The following is a 23,365-nucleotide window of genomic DNA, read 5'->3' on the forward strand; positions in this document are numbered from 1 at the left end:
TCCCTGAATCAGAAATATTTCCTGGAGAAGGGAATGGCAACCCACTCCAGTATTCTTACCTGAGAAATCCCCATGGACAAAGGAGCTTGGTGGGCTACAGTCCTTGGGGTCACAAAGAATCAGACACGATTTAGAGACTAGACAACAACAGTTAACTCTGAAGTCTGGTGTAAGGTGTAAAAAAGCTCTCTGGCTTAGGTTGAAACACTCATCAGGTAAAATTTTCGAGGAAGGCACCAGCCTTCAGATCAGAAGACTTGAGGAGACCCACCCTCAAGCAAAAACAAAAACCGATGCTCCTGTGTACTGACAGGCCCTGCAGATTTAGTTACTGGGTGATTTATGGCAAAGGGAGAGTGTTCGATATTTGTTTTCTTTGTAGTCTAAGAGTTCCCAGTGCTCTTTAAATTCTGGCATCCTTCCCAGTGGCTCAAGCTGGACGGATTTTACCTTCTTAGTGCATTTTCCTGGTAAACATGGTAAACGGGTAGTTTGGGTTCCTGCGTGCTGCTTGTGCCCGAGAGACGTGTGTTGGTCGGCCCCTGCAGGCTCTGAGAGCCAAGACCCTTGCCCTGCCCTGCCCCAGCTGGGTCTGCCTGATGCCATCGCTGGTTGCTCTTTATCCTGCTGCTTTTGGTGACCCCAAAGATGGAATCGTACATGAGACATCAGCCAAACATATAGAAAGTAAGAATATCATTTGTTCAACCAAGCCATCAGTTGGGAAAGCTATTTTTAGCCACAGATTGCTGAGACTTTCAGACACTTTATATTCAATTCAGACTTCTTTTCAGGTCAAATTTTTTACCAGATTCCTGAACTCGGTTTATCCGTGGAATCCTGTCAGCACCATTTCAATGACGGCTGGTTAAATAGAATGCTTTTGTATTCTTATTTTTAGTTTTTTTTCTTTCATTTTTAATGTTTGTTTGTTTTTGATTGTTGTAACATACATATAACATGGGCTTCCCGGGTGGTTCAGTGGTAAAATAATCCACCTGCTAATATGGGTTCGATCCCTGGATTTGGATGATCCGCTAGAGGAGGAAATGGCAACCCACTCCAGTTTATTCTTGCCTGGGAAATCCCATGGACAGAGGAACCTGGCGGGCTACATTCCATGGGGTCACAAAGAGTCAGGCATGACTTAGGTACTAGGCACGCATGCATACGTAAAGTAAAACACCATTTTAACCCTTTTTGAATATCCAGGTCAGTGACCTTGAGTACATTCACATTTTTATGCAACTATCACCATCATCCATCTCCAGAACTCTTTCATCATCTCAAACTGAAACTTGATACCCATGAACACTAACTCCCCACTGCCCATCCCCTCCAGCCCTCAGCAACCTCTATTCCACATTTTTTCTCTATGAATTTAACCACTCTAGGTATTCAAGAGGAGTCAACTAATATTGGTCCCTTTTTGTATTTCTTTCTTTCTTTTTTTTAAGTGACCAAATATTTATTGAGTTCCAGATTTCCCGTAGGTGCCATACATGATGTAGAGGTGGGTGTTAGACCCTCCATTTCTGAGAAGGAACAGAAGCACAGAGAGATGGAGAGATTTGTATACACTCCACATATATGTGACTCAGATGGTAAAGAATCTGCCTGCCAATGCAGGAGTCCCGGGCTTGATCCAGATCCGGGAAGATCCGCTGGAGGAGGGCATGTCAACCCACTCCAGTATTCTTGCCCGGGAAATCCCAAGGACAGAGGAGCCTGGCGGGCTACAGTCCATGGGATCACAAAAGAGTCTGACACAGCTTATCAACTAAACTACCACACTACCACAAGCCATGTGTGAGCAGGTCAGCCAAGTTGTAACAGGTCTGAAGGCCAGAGAGATGAGTCTCCTTGTAGGATGTTCTGGGGCTATGTTAGCTGAGGGGATCCTGGTGGGGATGAGGTTTTGCAGCTGCCAGCCCCCCTTCAACTCCCCCTTCTTCACCTTGGCTCTCTCCAGATGGTTCCTGTCTAGACATCGGGTCTGAGTCTATGGTTTCTTTGGTCTTCCCCTGTTCAGATGTTTGACCAAAATCTGTTGGAATTCTTAAACCTTTATTTAAAAGTGCCTGCACATGGTAAAGTAGTCTGTCTCTCCCTCTCCAGCCCCCAGTGCTTTCCCTGATGGGGAGCAGAGGTGACCCACTGATTGGGTAGCTTCCCAGAAATATTCAATCCACAAGTCCTGTGTGTGTGTGTGTGTGTGTGTGTGTGTGTGTGTGTGTGTGGGTGTGTGGTGTGCATGCATACCGTGCCAGGCCCCAGCATGGTGTGTTAATCTAATAGAGTATTACTCATGGCCGTGGTTAAATCAGTACCCAGTGTTCACAATTTCTGTGGCTGTGGAAATGCTATTTTTAGCCAAATCATGTCGTCAACCTGTAATTACATTGGCCTTCTTGTCGAGCTTTTTGATCTTCCTGAATTTAATAGTTTCCTTGCCTGCCTGTTAGTTCACTTAATTTTCTAATTTTTGATTGCTCATCCTCCTCCACGTTCAAAAGGAAAATAGGCATGTCCTCTCAAAATGACACAATTCTCAGGACTGGAGTTTTTTCCTTGGAGGTGCCAGACCTGGAGCCGTTCCTTTCTCTCCAGCCCAGACACATTGCCCTCCAGGCCTGGGGTCTGGCTGAGTCATCTTTGCTCTTGCTGTTGGGAGCCTCATTCCTCCTGATTTCTAGCTCCTGTCTCTCAGAGCCTAGCTTCCCCTCTTCCTGGTTTACTCCCTCACTTTACATGAAGCCCACCCCCTACACTTGCTTTCTGGGCTCTTGAATATCTGAAAATGCCATATTTTTTCCTACTCTCACCAAAAGACAGTTTGACCAGATACAGAATGTAAAAGGAAAACAATTTCCTGCTGTCATCTTTTTGCTCCGAGAGTTGTTCTTGAGAAGCATGATGCTGTTCTGATTCACTCATAAATTACCTGCTTTTTCTTTCTCTGGAAGCTTTTGGGGGTCTCCGCTTTATCTTAGATGTGTGACATGTCTAAGGGGCTTGGTGAAGCTCCTTGGTGGGTCTTTTCTCTCTTGCTGTGCTGCCCGGCCTAATGGTCAGGTTTGGAAAGATCCATATCTCCAGTTCTGGGCATTTTCTTGAATCATATCCTCCCCCTCCCCTCTCTGTGTTCTTTCTGGAATTCCTTGCTCAGTCGTCGGGATGTCTAGATTGCTATTCTGCGAGCTGAGCCTTTCTGCTGTTTCTGCTGGGGAAAGGGAGGAGACGGGGAACCACTTAACCATCTCGAGTCCCAGCCGCACCCTGCCTTCATCCTCGGAGCCTTTATGTGATGTCTATAAAACTAAAAGTAGAATTATTTGTGAAAAACCGTTCCTGTGCTATAGGTAAGATGAATCTGGATTTGGTAATTAATGCAGACACAAATAGTCCTTCTCACCAGATGCTGCTAAACCCTGCCTAAAGCAAATGAGTAAAGACCAAGAGTTTGTTTGTTTTCAGGCAAGGCTTTATTGATTCTTTTTTGTATTTCTTTCTTTAAAAAAAAAATAGAATGTGACCAAATATTTATGGAGTTTTGTGTTCTCCTGCTCTTCTCCTACTCTGAATTTTCCTTGCTGGCTGGTTGAAGACACGCCTAGACTTTCTGTGCAGTCCGATTCCTGCTGCCCGCGTGTGCCGCTCCATGGTTATCTGCGCCTGCTGATTTCTCGGGTCCTGGTGGGCTGTGCACCCTTGGCCTGGGTGCAGCCTCACTGGAGCTGTGGCCTGCCTTCCTCTCTGGCTGTCACTTCCCCTCTGGTTCCTGGCTCACTGAGTCTTGGGTCTCATCGTCCACTCTGTTCAGCTCCTCCCTAGGTTTTCCTGCAAGAAAATGATGCGTCTTTCAAGGTGAACTTGTGAAATGAGTGGAAACGCTCCTCTTTTCAGTAGCCATGACCTTGGTTTCCCTTAGAACTACAAAGAAGGCTAGATTGATCAGCATACAGAATCTGCCAGAAGCAGATTCTGTGCACTCTCCAGCCCCTGGTTGTTACCCGCACGAGCAGCACGCCTGCTCCTCTTCCTCGTTCTTCATCCCCTTCTGGTAAACCATGACATCCCAACACATTCTCAGGGAGGGTCCGCTAGCCCCTTATTTGGAGATCTTTGTCCTGTGAGGTCTCTTTCCATGTTCTTCTGGTGACCTGTAGGCACTCTGACGTAGAGCCCCTTCCCTAAAGCTTGGCTTTCCTGGTGGCTCAGACGGTAAAGAATCTGCCTGCGGGAGACTTGGGTTCAATCCCTGGGTTTGGAAGATTCCCCTGGAGAAGGGAATGGCAACCCACTCCAGTATTCTTGCTTGGAGAATTCCGTGGACAGAGAGGAGCCTGGTGGGCTAGAGTCCATGGGATTGTAAAGAGTTAGACACGACTGAGCGACTAACACTTCCACAAATAAGTTGCATCGAGGAGCAAGCTGCTAGGAAGCCAAGTGGACCTCTCCACGTTTTTCTTTTTTCCCCCTTTTCCTCTATCACAGTCTTCTTGGTTGTGTTTGATGCACAGAGAAGAAACCAGTGCTGAGGGACTAATAAAGGTGTCCTCTTTCGGGGAGCATCTGAGAGTATTTCGGAGTGTTCCGTACTCTCTCATCCCTTCCTGCCCCAGCTAAGAGCAGGTGTCACGTCTGTGGTATACCTCCCTGTTTGTAAACATGTTGAGAAATTGACAAGCAGGACTCTGAACCTTTTGAGCCAAGGCCTCCTGTTTATATCAGATATTTAATAATGTACCGTGTTTACACTGTAATATGAGGAAAACAAAAGGAAGGTGACTGAGAATTAAATAGTATGAACGTGAATGTGTAAATACTGGGCGTGGCCACACCAGGAGAGGTAATAAAGTCCACAGCGACTTGCACCATGCACACGGCCACTGCAGACAGAGAGATGCTTCTGTGATCCTTCAGATGATGACCGAGTCACTGCCAAGTTCAAAACAGGACGAGGAGATACTAGCCTACCATGTTCATGGTCCTGGGCAATGAAATGGATATTAACACCAGGCAAAATACTTTGTGTGTGTACGATGGGGTTAGGTTCCAGTCTCTGAAGGTCCTTTGGGTTGTGGAAAAGTTGCCTCTGACCCGTGAAAGCCATGTTGGCCCCTAGTTATGTGACCATCCAGGACAGTCCCACAAATTTGCAAAATGCCTTGAGAGGTTGTACTCTGCTGTGGAGAACCCTGGTGTAGAGCCTGCCACAGAAATCCAGTCAAGTGAGCACACAGGCGTTAGGCAGTGTTCTTAGGAGAAACAGAACCAATAGGCTACACACATGTGAAAAGAGAGAGAGCAAAACAAAAATTATTTTAAAGATTGATGTCATTTTAAAGATTTAATGCCACTGTTGTTGTCATTGTTGTTGAAGTCGTGTCTGACTTGTGACCCCATGGACTGTAGCCCACGGGGCTGCTCTGTCCATGGGATTTCCCAGGCAAGAATACTGGAGTGGGTTGACATTTCCTCCTGTAGGGGGTCTTCTCAACCCAGGGATCAGACCCACATCTCCTTCACTGGCAGGTGGAGTCTTTACCACTGAGCCACTAGGGAAACCCCTAATGTAATTGTTGTTGCTCATTTGCTCAGTCATGTCTGACTCTGTGACCCCATGGACTGCAGCACGCCAGGCTTCCCTGTCCTTCACTATCTCCCGGAGTTTGCTCAAACTTATGTCCGTTGAATTGGTGATGCCATCCAACCATCTCATCCTCTGCCGCCCTCTTCTCCTCCTGCCCTCAATCTGTCCCAGCATCAGGTAATTGTGGGTGCTGCCCAATCTGAAATCTGTGGAGTGTCAGTGGGAGACCCAGGGGAGAGCTGATGTTATAGCCTTGAGTTCCAAAGACAGTTTGGAGGCAGAATTCCTTGTTCCTCAGAGGACCTCAGTCTATGCTCATAAGACATTTAAGTGACTAAATGAGACCCACTCAAGCAATAGAGGATAATCTGAATTACTCTGAGTCTACTAACCTGAATATGAATTACATCTGAAAAATACCTTCACAGAAAAATATCTGCATCTAGAGTAATGATTGACTAAATATCGAGGTGCCATGACCTAGCCATGTTGACATACACGGTTAATCATCACAGTGAAAGAAAAAGAAGCTGAAGAATGTTGATTCCTGTAGTAGAAACTCGAAAGGTCATCAATGAAATATCTTTGTGTTTCTCTCTTTTTTTTGTTTAAGTTTATAACATTTTTTTAATTTAAATTTATTTATTTTAATTGGAGGCTAATTACCTTACAATATTGTATTGGTTTTGCCATACATCTACATGAATCCGCCACGGGTGTACACGTGTTCCCCATCCTGAACGCCCCCTCCCACCTCCCTCCCTGTACCATCCCTCTGGGTCATACCAGTACACCAGCCCCAAGCATCCTGTATCCTGCATCAAACCTGGACTGGTGATTCGTTTCATATATGATATTATACATGTTTCAATGCCATTCTCCCAAATCATCCCACCCTCTCCCTCTCCCACAGAGTCCAAAAGACTGTTCTATACATCAGTGTCTCTTTTGCTGTCTTGTATACAGGGTTATCATTACCATCTTTCTAAATTCCATATATATGTGTTAGTATACTGTATTGGTGTTTTTCTTTCTGGTCTACTTCACTCTGTATAATAGGCTCCAGTTTCATCCACCTCATTAGAACTGATTCAAATGTATTCTTTTTAATGGCTGAGTAATACTCCATTGTGTATATGTACCACAGCTTTCTTATCCATTCATCTGCTGATGGACATCTAGGTTGCTTCCATGTCCTGGCTATTATAAACAGTGCTGCGATGAACATTGGGGTACACGTGTCTCTTTCAGTTCTGGTTTCCTCAGTGTGTATGCCCAGCAGTGGGATTGCTGGATCATAAGGCAGTTCTATTTCCAATTTTTTAAGGAATCTCCACACTGTTCTCCATAGTGGCTGTACTAGTTTGCATTCCCACCAACAGTGTAAGAGGGTTCTCTTTTCTCCACATCCTCTCCAGCATTGCCTGTAGACTTTTGGATAGCAGCCATTCTGACTGGCCTGAAATGGTACCTCATTGTGGTTTTGATTTGCATTTCTCTGATAATGAGTGATGTTGATCATCTTTTCATGTGTTTGTTAGCCATCTGTATGTCTTCTTTGGAGAAATGTCTGTTTAGTTCTTTGGCCCATTTTTTGATTGGGTCTTTTATTTTTCTGGAATTGAGCTGCAGGAGTTGTTTGTATATTTTTGAGATTGGTTGGTTGTCAGTTGCTTCATTTGCTATTATTTTCTCCCATTCTGAAGGCTGTCTTTTCACCTTGCTTATAGTTTCGTTTGTTGTGCAGAAGCTTTTAATTTTAATTAGGTCCCATTTGTTTATTTTTGCTTTTATTTCCAATATTCTGGGAGGTGGGTCATAGAGGATCCTGCTGTGATGTATGTCGGAGAGTGTTTTGCCTATGTTCTCCTCTAAGAGTTTTATAGTTTCTGGTCTTATGTTTAGAGCTTTAATCCATTTTGAGCTTATTTTTGTATATGGTGTTAGAAAGTGTTCTAGTTTCATTCTTTTACAAGTGGTTGACCAGTTTTCCCAGCACCACTTGTTAAAGAGATTGTCTTTTCTGCATTGTATATTCTTGCCTCCTTTGTCAAAGATAAGGTGTCCATAGGTGCGTGGATTTATTTCTGGGCTTTCTATTTTGTTCCATTGATCTATATTTCTGTCTTTGTGCCAGTACCATACTGTCTTGATGACTGTGGCTTTGTGTTTCTCAAGCATAACCAGCGTGCAGCGTTCAGACAATGGGTCATACATCTGTAAGATGAAAATAAACAGCGAAGAGATTGTGTCTGACCCCATCTACATCGAGGTTCAAGGTGAGTCCAAAGGCCACAGATGTCCAGTTGCCGCTTGGTGGTTTGTTTTAGAGCCTGCGTTAATTGCTTTGTGTATAATGCTCCGGAGTTTGGCATGCCCATTTGTTTGTCGTTGGGTTTAAAAAAAAAATTTTAATTGAAGTTGATATACCGTGTTGTGTAAGTTTCAGGTGTATAGCAAAGTGACTCAGATATAGATAGATAGATACATATATATATACATATAGAGAGAATACATATATGTGTGTGTATATATATATATATATATGTACGTATGTTTCATATTTAATCGCTAAGTTGTATCTGACTCTTTTGTGACCTCATGGACTGTAGCCCACCAGGCTTCTCCATCCATGAGATTTTCCAGGCAAGAATACTGGAATGGGTTGCCATTTCCTTTCCCAAAAGATCTTCCCAACCTAGGGATTGAACCCATGTCTCCGTATTGACAGCTTTACTGCTGAGCCACCAAGGAAACCATGTATATATATATATTCTTTTTCAGATTCTTTTCCCATATAAGCTATTATAAAATATTGAGTATAGTGCCCTGTGCTATACAGTAGGTCTTTGATGTTTAACTATACTCTCAAATTCCTAATTTATGCCATTTGTATGCATCAGTTCACTTCAGTTCAGTTCAGTCGCTCAGTCGTGTCTGACTCTTTGCGACCCCATGAATCGCAGCATGCCAGGCCTCCCTGTCCATCACCAACTCCCAGAGTTCACTCAAACTCACGTCCATTGAGTCAGTGATGCCATCCAGCCATCTCATCCTCTGTCGTCCCCTTTTCCTCCTGCCCCCAATCCCTCCCAGCATCAGAGTCTTTTCCAATGAGTCAACTCTTTGCATGAGGTGCCTAAAGTACTGGAGTTTCAGCTTTAGCATCATTCCTTCCAAAGAAATCCCAGGGCTGATCTCCTTCAGAATGGACTGGTTGGATCTCCTTGCAGTCCAGGGGACTCTCAAGAGTCTTCTCCAACACCACAGTTCAAAAGCATCAATTCTTCGGTGCTCAGCTTTCTTCACAGTCCAACTACTCTGATGCAAAACTTGCAGATCCTTAAGCACTGAGATAAAGGCTATCTTCTTTCTTAGATTATAGGTAATTATGAAATAAACTTAATTCTTAAAGATTTAGCTCTCTGCTAGACACTAAGCCTGAGACAAAAAGGAATTATGGACCTCCTTGCCTTAAGGTTATTTACAATTTAAAAAGCTAAAGTCTTAGGACTTCCCTGGTGGTCCAGTGGTAAGGAATCCACCTTCCAATTCAGGGGACCTGGGTTTAATGCCTGGTCATGGAACTAAGTTCCCACATGCTCCAGGGCGATTAAGACCCAGCACAGCCAAAAACAAAACAACAACAAAAAATAAAACCTGAAGTCTATTTTAGGAAGCAAAATGCAGTTTATTAAACAGTTCTCAGCGCTGGCACTAGATGCCACTCACCTGGTCAAGTGCCAGTTATCTGTTATTTAGTATCCTTTGCTGCAGTGGTCCCCACCCTTTTTGGCACTGGGGATCAGTTTCATGGAAAATAATTTTTCCCCAGACAGAGGGATGGACGCCGGGGCTGGGGGAGGGGGATGGTTATGGTTTCGAGATGATTCAAGCGCATTAGATTTACTGTACCCGTTATTTCTATTATCCCATCAGCACCACCTCAGATCATCAGGCATTAGATCCTGGAGGTTGAGGACCCCTGCTTTCCTGTCTTGCTTATGCAGACAGTGAAACCAGGGAGAATAAGCTAGTTTCAACTGTGCCTGGGATTCCTTTTTCAATCCTTAGGGTTTCTCAGGCACGTGATTCAGTGCAGTTCTGATGCCATGACATGACATGGGCCTGGTAGGGGAGAACTGGGGCATCAGGCAAGGCAGTCTCTGCCCTCGAGGAACCTGAACTCTCGTGGGGACATGAGCTGATGCACAGGTGAGCCAGGCCAGGTCCTGCATCTTGGGCCTTGTCTGTCTGGTTCGGCAATGGCAGGGCCTGCCAAGAGGGGCTTCGAGGAAGAACATCTTCATTATCAACCCAAGTGGCCACTCCTCGCTGTCCCAGGGACTTGTCCTCCAGGGTCTCTGCATCCCTGCTCACCAAGGCGCCCCATCTACAGTGTCATCAGGAGAATGACTTTGCTGCTTTCTCCTCACCCTTCTCATCACAGGTTTTGGAGAAGGTGATCTTTTCAGCGAAGTTTGAGACTCGTCTCCCATTGAAAGGCAACTGTGCTGTCCATTCTTTTCCGAACCTGAACTTGATACCCACTGACGCTGCAGGAGGCCCGAGAGGGAGGGCCCTCACGGGGTCTCTCTTGGAGCTTTGCTCTGAGCCCATCTCAGACTCCCCTGGGCAGCTTCCCAGGTGGTGCTAGTAGTGGAGACCACCTGCCGGTGCAGGAGGCCTAAGAGACGCCGGTCCAATCCCTGGCTCGGGAAGATCCCCTGGAGAAGGACATAGCAGTATTCTTGCCTGGAGAGAGCCGCCTGACCGGCCACAGTGCATGGGGTCACACAGAGTCGGATACGACTGAAGTGACTTGGCAGGCACGCGAGCCCGTCCCAAACTGGACGGCCATGCACAGGGTTCTGTCAGTATCCACCAGAGGGAAGCGTTCCGACCTTTGCTGCTACTCTGGGAAAACTATTCAGAAGACATTTTACTTGTAAAATCCCAGAAAAAAAATGCCCAGGGTAGGAATGAGTTAGGTTCAAATGAAGTTTGGTGAAACACTGAAGCTTGGAAAAAAGAATCCCATTTTACCGATCCCATGTTATTCCTGCTGGGACCGGATCTGTGAGCTCCCAGTCCCTAAAGAACACGATTTAAATGCTGATCACAATTTAAATGTTTGCTTGTTCTGTTAAAGTTTTGTTACATGCCCCAAATAAGTACCAACTGGCTGTCTCTGAGCTGTTCTTAACTCCCTTGCCTGTGACACCAGTTCTGGAATCAAAGTGGGAGATCTTGAGGTTGTAACTGTGTAACTCTGTCTACACCATTTTCATGAGTTTAGGCTTGGAAAAACTGTTCAGTCTTACACAGGTGTACAGATTTTAAAATTTATTATCACCAATATGAAAGTCTCACACACAACAGGTTGTCCTCAAAAATGGGCAGACCCACACCAGTCAGAATGACCGTGATCAAAGTCTACAAATGATAAATGCTGGAGAGGGTGTGGAGAAAAAGGAGCCCTCCTATACTGTTGGTGGAAGTATAAATTGGTAACCACTATGGAAAACCGTATGGAGGTTCCTCAAAAAACTAAAATTACAGTTACCATGTGATTCACTGATCCTACTCCTGGACAAATATCCAGAAAAGATGAAAACTTTAATTTGAAAGGATACATGCACCCCAGTGTTCACAGCAACGCTGTTTACAATCGCCAAGACATGGAAGCAATCTAAGTGTCCATCAACAGCTGAATGGATAAAGAAGATGTGCTGTATAATGGAATATTGTGTGTGTGCTCAGTCACTAAGTTGCGTCTGACTCTTTGCGACCCCATGGACTGTAGCCCTCCAGGCTCCTCTGTCCATTGGATTTCCCAGGCAAGAATACTAGGGTGGTTTGTCATTTCCTTCTCCAGGTAATCTTCCCAACCTGCATCTCTGGCATTGGCAGACAGATTCTTGACTGCTGAGCCACCAGGAAGCCCATAATGGAATATTATTTAGCCATAAAAAATGAAATAATGCCATTTGCAGAAACATAGATGGACCTAGAGATTATCATACTAAGTGAAGTCAGAGAGAGAAAGACAAATATATGGTATCACTTATATGTGGGAATGAAAAAAAAAAAGATACAAATACACTTATTTATAAAACAGAACCAGACTCAGAAAAAAAAAACAAACTTGTTACCAAAGAGGAAGGAGTAGAAGTTTTGGATGAATAGACACACAGCACCATGTACAAAATAAACAAACACAGCACAGGGAACTCTATTCCATATCTTGTAACAACCTATAATGGAAACGAATCTGAAAGAATATCTATTTTTGCACATGTATAACTGAATCACTTCACCATACACCTGGAACTAATACAGCATTATAAATCAAGTGTGCCTGCTCAGTTGCTCCGTCATGTCCAACTCTTTGCAACCCCATGGACTGTATGTAGCTCACCAGGCTCCTCTGTTCATGGAATTCTCCAGGCAAGAATACTGGAGTGGGTTGCCCATTTCCTCCTCCAAGAGATCTTCCCAGCCCAGAGATGGAACCCATGGCCCCTGCGTCTCCTGCATTGGCAGGCGGGTTCTTTACCGCTGCACCAGCTGGGAAGCCATAAATCAAGTATATTTAAACTTTAAAAAGAAAAAAGGAGGGGCAGGCCTCGCACATGGCTTTGTTTTCACTCTGTGTTTATTGGTAAGGAATCCTGCCAGCCTTTCCCAGGAGCTTAAGCAACACCTAATTTCACAACTGCCAGGCCTCCCTTCTGGAAAAACCAGTTCTGAATCACCATTGCTCCTTTGGGAAAGTGTCCTAGAAAGCCAGCTCGAGCTAGACTGGTAAGAATTAGCTTCTGTGTGCTTTCTTACTCAACTGCATCGAGGTGAAAACTGAGCATTTCAGACCTGGGTGGTGGACAGAAAGTAAAAGTTTAGTCACTCAGTCGTGTCTGACTCTGTGACCTCATGGACTGTAGCCTACCAGGCAGCTCTGTCCATGGGATTTCCCAGGCAAGACTACTGGAGTGGGTTGCCAGTTCCTTCTCCAGGAGATCTTCCCAACCCAGAGATCAAACCCAAGTCTCCTGCACTGCAGAGTGGTGGACAGAGAGAACTATTGCCGAGTTCTGGTGTGGTTTCCACTCACCGGGGGGGTGCACCTTGACCTGTGAATCTAAAACCTTCTTCCACTTACCACTTTCTCTGCAGGACTTCCTTACTTTACGAGGCAGCCCGAGAGCATGAATGTCACCAGAAACACAGCCTTCAACCTCACCTGTCAGGCTGTGGGTCCACCCGAGCCCGTCAACATTTACTGGGTTCAAAACAGCCGCCGTGTTAATGAACTTCCAGAAAGATCCCCCTCTGTTCTGACTGTTCCTGGTGAGTCTCAGCCGTGGCATTTGTTTATTGTTTGCTTTCTGACAGTGGAAGGGAGCAGAAGTTAGGTGAATGCTGTAGTGTGCAGCAGCGGGCACTCGAGGAAGATAAAAACGCAGGTGGGGCAGCCCAGGATGGGGACCAGATGGATGGGGAGGCAGGTGGAAATCTCGGGGTCAGAGGTCACAGTACAGGACGGGTGTCTGTGGTTACATCAATCAGGTGGCCGGAGTCTTCAAGCCAGGGCAGCCGGGAAGCCCTGCTCACATCTCCCGTGGCAGCTGTGGCCCAGCTGGCCTGGCAGGCCTTGCCTTTCAGGAACCACTGATGTGAAGACCTCAGTGAGGTGGCGGCGAGGAAAATGCCTTGGTCATGGAGGCAGTTGTGGGAGGATTGAGTCATTGTGGGGCTGTGACTGCCGTGAAGGTCAGCAGTCATCTGATTTCCATCTAAGTGGGTGTGACCTGGCTTCAGTCCCAGACCTCCTCCCACAGTGCTCCGAGGGTCAGCGCCATGGATGGTTCTGTGCTGCTAAATCCGATGGGCTCCTCTTTGGCTCCTCTCCTTGCATCTCCCGGCAATGTCTGGTAAGGTTACCACCCCCTAGCCTTCCCAGTCTGCATGTACTCAGGGAGTATTCTGCGAGGATGCTGCACGCCAAAGGTGACCTTCCGAAACCACTGTCTTCCTGGCTTCCTTCCTGCCTCAGTGCTCTTCCTCTGCCCACAACAGGAGTTCTGAACATGCTGGGTGCCACAGGGCTCAGTCCTGGACTGAATTCTGATCCCTCTGAGGCACTCCTGCCTGGGAGATCTCCTTTGGATCCTGGCTTCACGACCATCCATGTGATGACTTTGAACTTTGTATCTCTGGCTCATACTACCCTCCTGAGCTTCATGCTCCTTTCCTGGCATGTCCACTCACTGGATATGAAAGTGTGTTAAAATGAAACTCTTAATGTCCCCGGTACTCGGACTTGTTCTGCCACAGAGTTCCCCATCCTACTAAAGCATGTCACTCTCTGCCCATCCTTCCTGCTGCTCATTGTTTAGACTGACTACATCAGGAGGCTGCCAGTTGTCTTCCCACAGTACATCTCAAATCTCTTTTCTGCCTGTCTGCTGCAGGGCCCTGGTCCAGGTCACCACCACCTCTTGCCAGCATCTCTGCAGTAGCATCCTAACTGGTCTCTTAGCTTCTAGCTTTATCCCCACTATTGTTCTCCATGGTAGATCATGTCCCCTGCCTGCTGGACCTCTTCAGTGGCTGCCCGTTATCTTTGACTTTCTCTCAAGAGGCCTTTCTGCTCCTCCTCTTAGGATCTGCGTGCCCTGGTCCCCACTCTACTTTCCAATCCCAGCTCCACCCACTCTTTCCACCTTGCTAATTATGCGCCAGTCACACGGATTGTCTTTTGTTTTCTTAGAAACACCCCCCTTCGCCCTGCCTCAGGGCCTTTGCACCTCGTCTCTGTCTGCCTACAATGTCGTTCCATGTGCCCTTCCTCCTGAGACGCGTGTCAGCTAACACTTCTGCACAGAGGTCTTTCCTGGGCATTCTTCTGGGTCCTCCTCACTCCTTTATCGACTCTCAGGCATGGCACATATTCGTGTGGACTTCCTTCGTTGCACTGGTCAGAGTCTGTCATTACCCTGTTTATTTGTTTAGTCTCCTTGTCTGTCTTCTTAGAGAATGTGTGCTTAGTAAGGACAAGGGCTTTGTCTCTCCCAAGACACAGCCTGACTCATGGTAATACTCACTGAATGTTTATGGTGAGAATGGACCAGCAAGTGATTGCCAGCCGGAGGTATTGTCTCCGAATCACTTTCCTTACTCCTGACTCCACGAGGAATGTTATCATTTTCTCTGCCTTCATCTGAGTTTTCTTTGAGTTTCTCTGAGGAATTGATCAGCAAGTGACTTATTTGTTCAAAATCAACTTTAAAAAAATACATTCCACCTTCTCTGGATGATTGTTTTGAAGTCCTGTAAAGAAGATTTGTGGGGCATACAATGAAATATGTAGGTTAAATTGACATATAATTAAATGCATAGAACTTAAGCACACAATCAATGAGTCATGATAAGTACAGACACTCATGTAACCACCACTTCAGTCAATATATAGAACATTGCTCTCACCCCAGGAAGCACCCCCTTTTCCCTTTGGGTCAGCCTGCCCCTCCCGTAGGTGACCTTGTTCTGATGTCTGGTTTCATATATAAATTTTGCCTGTTATTGAAATTTACATAAATGAAATCATAAGGTATGTATTCTTAGAGGCTTTTGAGTTCCTCTTCACTTTCTGCCATAAGGGTGGTATCATCTGTATATCTGAGGTTATTGATATTTCTCCCAGCAATCTTGATTCCAGCTTGTGCTTCTTCCAGTCCAGCGTTTCTCATGATGTACTCTGCATACAAGTTAAATAAGCAGGGTGACAATATACAGCCTTGACGAACTCCTTTTCCTATTTGGAACCAGTCTGTTGTTCCATGTCCAGGTCTAACTGTTGCTTCCTGACCTGCATACAGGTTTCTCAAGAGACAGGTCAGGTGGTCTGGTATTCCCTTCTCTTTCAGAATTTTCCACAGTTTCTTGTGATCCACACAGTCAAAGACTTTGGCATAGTCAATAAAGCAGAAATAGATGTTTTTCTGGAACTCTCTTGCTTTTTCCATGATCCAGGGGATGTTGACAATTTGATTTCTGGTTCCTCTGCCTTTTCTAAAACCAGCTTGAACATCTGGAAGTTCACAGTTCACATATTGCTGAAGCCTGGCTTGGAGAATTTTGAGCATTACTTTACTAGCATGTGAGATGAGTGTAATTGTGCGGTAGTTTGAGCATTCTTTGGCATTACCTTTCTTTGAGATTGGAATGAAAACTGCCCTTTTCCAGTCCTGTGGCCACTGCTGACTTTTCCCAATTTGCTGGCATATTGAGTGCAGCACTTTCACAGCATCATCTTTCAGGATTTGAAATAGCTCAGCTGGATTTCCATCACCTCCACTAGCTTTGTTTGTAGTAATGCTTTCTAAAGCCCACTTGACTTCACATTCCAGGATGTCTGGCTCTAGGTCAGTGATCACACCATCGTGATTATCTGGGTTGTGAAGATCTTTTTTGTACAGTTCTTCTGTGTATTCTTGCCATCTCTTCTTAATGTCTTCTGCTTCTGTTAGGTCCATACCATTTCTGTCCTTTATCGAGTCCATCTTTGCATGAAATGTTCCCTTGGTATCTCTAATTTTCTTGAAGAGATCTCTAGTCTTTCCCATTCTGTTGTTCTCCTCTATTCCTTTGCATTGATCGCTGAAGAAGGCTTTCTTATCTCTTCTTGCTATTCTTTGGAACTCTGCATTCAGATGCTTATACCTTTCCTTTTCTCCTTTGCTTTTTGCTTCTCTTCTTTTCACAGCTATTTGTAAGGCCTCCTCAGACAGCCATTTTGCTTTTTTGCATTTCTTTTCCATGGGGATGGTCTTGATCCCTGTCTCCTGTACAATGTCACAAACCTCATTCCATAGTTCATCAGGCACTCTGTCTATCAGATCTAGGCCCTTAAATCTATTTCTCACTTCCACTGTATAATCATAAGGGATTTGATTTAGGTCATTCCTGAATGGTCTAGTGGTTTTCCCTACTTTCTTCAATTTAAGTCTGAATTTGGCAATAAGGAGTTCATGGTCTGAGCCACAGTCAGCTCCTGGTCTTGTTTTTGCTGACTGTATAGAGCTTCTCTATCTTTGGCTGCAAAGAACATAATCTGATTTCGGTGTTGACCATCTGGTGATGTACATGTATAGAGTCTTTGTGTTGTTGGAAGAGGGTGTTATGACCAGTGCATTTTCTTGGCAAAATTCTATTAGTCTTTGCCCTGCTTCATTCCATATTCCAAGGCCAAATTTGCCTGTTACTCCAGGTGTTTCTTGATTTCCTACTTTTGCATTCCAGTCCCCTATAATGAAAAGGACATCTTTTTTGGGTGTTAGTTCTAAAAGGTCTTGTAGGTCTTCATAGAACCGTTCAGCTTCAGCTTCTTCAGCGTTACTGGTTGGGGCATAGACTTGGATTACTGTGATAGTGAATGGTTTGCCTTGGAAACGAACAGAGATCATTCTGTCATTTTTGAGATTGCATCCAAGTACTGCATTTCGGACTCTTGTTGACCATGATGGCTACTCCATTTCTTCTGAGGGATTCCTGTCCACAGTAGTAGATATAATGGTCATCTGAGTTAAATTTACCCATTCCGGTCCATTTCAGTTCGCTGATTCCTAGAATGTCGACATTCACTCTTGCCATCTCGTTTGACCACTTGCAATTTGCCTTGACTCCGTACTTACTGGCTGTTAATTTGGAGGTTCCTATGGCCCCCCTGGGTTTCCTAAATGGCTCAGTGGTAAAGAATCCAGTCGCCAGTCCAGGTTCGATGCATGATACTGGATGCTTGGGGCTGGTGCACTGGGACGACCCAGAGGGATGGTATGGGGAGGGAGGAGGGAGGAGGGTTCAGGATGGGGAACACAAGTATACCTGTGGCGGATTCATTTCGATATTTGGCAAAACTAACACAATATTGTAAAGTTTAAAAATAAAATAAAATTTAAAAAAAAAAAAAAAGAGAGAGAGAATCCACTTCCAATGCAGGAGACATGGGTTTAATCCCTGGATTGGGAAGATCCCCTGGAGAAGGAAATGGCAACCTGGGAAATCCCATGGACAGAGGAGCCTGGTGGGCTACAGTCCATGGGGTCACAAAGAGACGCTCTGGTGTCGCTTCAGACTTAGTGACTAAACCGCAGCCATCATGACCCCTTTGGGTTCAGTGATTTTCTAGAATAACTCAGAACTCAGAAAAGTGCTCTACTTATGTTATAGTTTATTTCACCAGGGATACACACAGGATGAAGTCTGAGAGGGTCCCAAATGCAGAGCTTTTCTGCCTTGAAGAGTGTCACCTGGGGCATCAGTGTGTTCACAGAAGAAGAAACTGCTGAGCTTTGGTGTTCAGAATTTTTTTTTATTGGGGCTTCATTATGTGGTATAACTGATTAAAACATTAACTATGATGGAATACCTTCTCCCGACCTCCCTCTCTTTCCTAGAGGTCAGGAACTTGAGCTAATATCACGTGGATCAAAGCCCCAAGACTCCCATCACATGATTTAGTCATTCTGGTGACCAGTGCCCATCTAGAAGTCGGCTGTGGATCCACTTGAGTTACCTCATTAGCATAACAAAGCCACTCTCGTGGCTCAGTAAATTACCAGGGACAAAAGCTAGTCCAAGTCTTTATCACACAACAGTGTTCATGAAGGAAGTTGGTTTATAGTTTTGTTTTTGTGATGTCGATTTTGGCATCTGGGTAGTGCTGACCTCATAAAACATAGTTGGAAAGTGTTCCCAACTCCTCTCTTTGTTGAAAGAGCTTGGTAGCGTTGGTGTTACTTTGGAAAGATGTGTATGAAGTTCAGTGGAGGTTGTAACCACTTGTGTTTTGAATATTTTTTTTTACCTTGCTTTTTTTAAAAAAAAAACTTTTTATTTTATATTGGAGTTAGCCAGTTAACGGTGTTGTGACAATTTCAGGTGGACAGCAAAGGGACTCAGCCAAACATATACAGGCATCCATTCTCCCCAAACTCCCATGCCATATTCATGCTGCTCGTGGCACTGAACAGAGCTCTCCTGTGCTACATAGTAGGACCTTGTTGGTTATCCATTTTAAATATATTGAATGCTGTATTTCTGATAATGCAGTTTACATTGCCTTTTTGGTGAGGTTAATATATTGGTTCATGTTGAGTCTGAGGTTAACTGAAATCCCCAAGCATTTTTCTCATAAATTGCTGCAAAATCAAGGCTCTCCTGCTTTTTGTATATTTAATTATTCTGAAATTTCAGCCCATCATGTGACCTTTATCCCATGAAAATGTATCTCATCATCCCAATCTACTAAGGCCGTTTTGAACCTTGATTCTCTTACTGGATTAGCAAATTCTCTCCCTGTTTCCTGTCTAGATTCTAGTCTAACCAAGGACAAAGCACAGTGGCCATCAGGCAACCTCTGAGTTGATATCAATTCATGAAATCAGCTCTTTGTGTCTACTTTTCAATCAGCAGCCAATCTGCCTAATTTTATTTTTTTCCACCATTTATCTCTCCATCTTGTCTTCTAAGAAATTCCTTGATACATTGGACTAAGAACTGTCCTGGAAAGACTGGAAATCAGTTTGCAATTCATTTTGAAATCAGACTTGACTTCCTGTTGGTGAGCGGAACTCCATGCCTGTCCTCCTAGGACACGTGTCCTAGGCACCGATTTGATAACCTTCTCTGAAGTTCTGCTGTGGATTCTGTCTCTCACTGATTTTGTACTTGCCAAAATCAGTATCATTTTTTTATGAAAACAAGGACAAAATCTGTCCATTTCTGTTCATCTAGAATTTATTTTGTTTTACATTTTGGCCACTGCTCAGCATGTGGGATCTAGTTCCCTGACCGAGGATTGAACTCACATCCCCTGCATTGGAAGTAAGGAGTCCCAATCACTGGACCACCGGGAAGTCCCCATCTCTGTTCATCTAGAACTTTTCCTCTTCAGTTTGCTTAGCAAGCAGAAGGATCTGCAAAATTTAATACCCAAGGCTATATATATTGATATAAATTATCTCAACTTGGTGACCTTATTTATTTCTAAATGGTCAGATATACCATTACAACTGACACTTATTTTGGGCTTTAGATTCTTTACAGTCTTCATTTTACTTTCTTTAATTTGAAGATTTTTTCCTTCTGGTTAAGAAGATAGAAGTAAAATAGAAACTGAGCATTCTATAGGCTAATAGTATGCTTTTTAACATAAACTTTAATGGGATATGGTTACATGAAGCTACACATGTGATAAACTTACACAAAGCAACACACACACACAAATGAGTCCACATGTAACTGGAAAAATCGAATAAGCTCTGTGGAAGGTACCAGTGTCAGTTTTCTGGTTTTGACACTGTAGTTATTTGAGACATTAACATTGGGGAGGTAGGGTGAAGGATACGTGGAACTCCCTGTTTCTGTAAATCTATAATTAACATTTCAGAATGAAAAATGTTTTAAACTGTTAAAATGTTGTAGCACTGTGAAAGAACTACATTCAAACTTATTCTTATTTACATCTATTCTTAACTTAGAGGACAAGTTAGTGTGATACCCGAGCCCCTCCCAGTAAGTAGGTGGTGCTTAGGGAACTAGGCTGAGGCCGTTTTGACTTGGTCCCAAATGCAGAGCTTTTCTGCCTTGAAGAGTGTCACCTGGGGCATCAGTGTGTTCACAGAAGAAGAAACTGCTGAGCTTTGGTGTTCAGAATTTTTTTTTATTGGGGCTTCATTATGTGGTATAACTGATTAAAACATTAACTATGATGGAATACCTTCTCCCGACCTCCCTCTCTTTCCTAGAGGTCAGGAACTTGAGCTAATATCACGTGGATCAAAGCCCCAAGACTCCCATCACATGATTTAGTCATTCTGGTGACCAGTGCCCATCTAGAAGTCGGCTGTGGATCCACTTGAGTTACCTCATTAGCATAACAAAGCCACTCTCGTGGCTCAGTAAATTACCAGGGACAAAAGCTAGTCCAAGTCTTTATCACACAACAGTGTTCATGAAGGAAGTTGGTTTATAGTTTTGTTTTTGTGATGTCGGTTTTGGCATCTGGGTAGTGCTGACCTCATAAAACATAGTTGGAAAGTGTTCCCAACTCCTCTCTTTGTTGAAAGAGCTTGGTAGCGTTGGTGTTACTTTGGAAAGATGTGTATGAAGTTCAGTGGAGGTTGTAACCACTTGTGTTTTGAATATTTTTTTTTACCTTGCTTTTTTTAAAAAAAAAACTTTTTATTTTATATTGGAGTTAGCCAGTTAACGGTGTTGTGACAATTTCAGGTGGACAGCAAAGGGACTCAGCCAAACATATACAGGCATCCATTCTCCCCCAAACTCCCATGCCATATTCATGCTGCTACGTAGCACTGAACAGAGCTCCCTGTGCTACGCAGTAGGACCTTGTTGGTTATCCATTTTAAATATATTGAATGCTGTATTTCTGATAATGCAGTTTACATTGCCTTTTTGGTGAGGTTAATATATTGGTTCATGTTGAGTCTGAGGTTAACTGAAATCCCCAAGCATTTTTCTCATAAATTGCTGCAAAATCAAGGCTCTCCTGCTTTTTGTATATTTAATTATTCTGAAATTTCAGCCCATCATGTGACCTTTATCCCATGAAAATGTATCTCATCATCCCAATCTACTAAGGCCGTTTTGAACCTTGATTCTCTTACTGGATTAGCAAATTCTCTCCCTGTTTCCTGTCTAGATTCTAGTCTAACCAAGGACAAAGCACAGTGGCCATCAGGCAACCTCTGAGTTGATATCAATTCATGAAATCAGCTCTTTTGTCTACTTTTCAATCAGCAGCCAATCTGCCTAATTTTATTTTTTCCACCATTTATCTCTCCATCTTGTCTTCTAAGAAATTCCTTGATACATTGGACTAAGAACTGTCCTGGAAAGACTGGAAATCAGTTTGCAATTCATTTTGAAATCAGACTTGACTTCCTGTTGGTGAGCGGAACTCCATGCCTGTCCTCCTAGGACACGTGTCCTAGGCACCGATTTGATAACCTTCTCTGAAGTTCTGCTGTGGATTCTGTCTCTCACTGATTTTGTACTTGCCAAAATCAGTATCATTTTCTTTATGAAAACAAGGACAAAATCTGTCCATTTCTGTTCATCTAGAATTTATTTTGTTTTACATTTTGGCCACTGCTCAGCATGTGGGATCTAGTTCCCTGACCGAGGATTGAACTCACATCCCCTGCATTGGAAGTAAGGAGTCCCAATCACTGGACCACCGGGGAAGTCCCCATCTCTGTTCATCTAGAACTTTTCCTCTTCAGTTTGCTTAGCAAGCAGAAGGATCTGCAAAATTTAATACCCAAGGCTATATATATTGATATAAATTATCTCAACTTGGTGACCTTATTTATTTCTAAATGGTCAGATATACCATTACAACTGACACTTATTTTGGGCTTTAGATTCTTTACAGTCTTCATTTTACTTTCTTTAATTTGAAGATTTTTTTCCTTCTGGTTAAGAAGATAGAAGTAAAATAGAAACTGAGCATTCTATAGGCTAATAGTATGCTTTTTAACATAAACTTTAATGGGATATGGTTACATGAAGCTACACATGTGATAAACTTACACAAAGCAACACACACACACAAATGAGTCCACATGTAACTGGAAAAATCGGAATAAGCTCTGTGGAAGGTACCAGTGTCAGTTTTCTGGTTTTGACACTGTAGTTATTTGAGACATTAACATTGGGGAGGTAGGGTGAAGGATACGTGGAACTCCCTGTTTCTGTAAATCTATAATTAACATTTCAGAATGAAAAATGTTTTAAACTGTTAAAATGTTGTAGCACTGTGAAAGAACTACATTCAAACTTATTCTTATTTACATCTATTCTTAACTTAGAGGACAAGTTAGTGTGATACCCGAGCCCCTCCCAGTAAGTAGGTGGTGCTTAGGGAACTAGGCTGAGGCCGTTTTGACTTCAAATGGCTTTGCGGACTGCGTACCCACTCAGAGCCTGCATGGAGCAGGCACATTTAGGAACAGGAAGATTGTACACTTTTCCCTCATGATACCAGTTGTTTTTCTTCTGTGACATAAGTGCTGTCTTTAAGAAATGTGAGCGAAGAAGTACTTTGTCTAAAGGGCATGATTCTGAGTCAACAAAACCAGTCTCAAAGGTTACGTGCTGTGTAATTCCATTTAGGTAACATTCTCAAAATGAAAGGGTTGTAGTGACGGCGTGCACATCAGCTCCTGCCAGGGGTTAGGTTGACAGAGGATGTTTGTAGAAGGGGTGGCAGGGGGGAGCTTGTTTGTTTTGGCTCTACCACTAAGGCATGTGGGGTCTTAGTTCCCCAACCAGGGGGCAAACCCCACCCCTGCAGTCGATGCTCAGAGTCTTAACCACTGGACCCCCAGGGAAGGCCCTGGAAACTTCTTTTTGGTGATGAAACAGTTGATTTGTATACATATTTGTACCTGTAATAAAATTTCATAGAAATTTCATAAAAACCACCCCTCCCCCAAATTAAGCAAAACCAAAAACTAGTGAAATCTGAGTAAGGCCTGCCTGTATTTTAGTTACTACTATTGGGCTTCCTGAGTGGTTCAACTGCAGGAGACACAAGAGATGCAGGTTCGATGCCTGGGTTGGGAAGATCCCCTGGTGTGGGAAATGGCAACCCACTCCAGTATTCTTGCCTGGAAAATCCCATAGACAGAGGAGCCTGGTGGGCTACAGTCCAGAGGGTTACAAAGAGGTGGACATGAC

At 43.9% G+C, this 23,365-nt stretch overlaps 1 protein-coding gene across 1 annotated transcript in view; it reads left to right on the forward strand.

The window, feature by feature from the left end:
• MERTK (MER proto-oncogene, tyrosine kinase) overlaps window positions 1-23,365 on the forward strand; it is a 136,055-nt gene that overhangs the window by 47,032 nt on the left and 65,658 nt on the right. The window contains 2 exon segments of the mRNA XM_005891582.3: window positions 7,775-7,875; window positions 12,773-12,946. Coding sequence (XP_005891644.2) covers window positions 7,775-7,875; window positions 12,773-12,946 — 275 coding nt within the window.

This window comes from Bos mutus, chromosome 11, assembly GCF_027580195.1.
Source record: "Bos mutus isolate GX-2022 chromosome 11, NWIPB_WYAK_1.1, whole genome shotgun sequence".
Lineage (NCBI taxonomy): Eukaryota > Metazoa > Chordata > Mammalia > Artiodactyla > Bovidae > Bos > Bos mutus.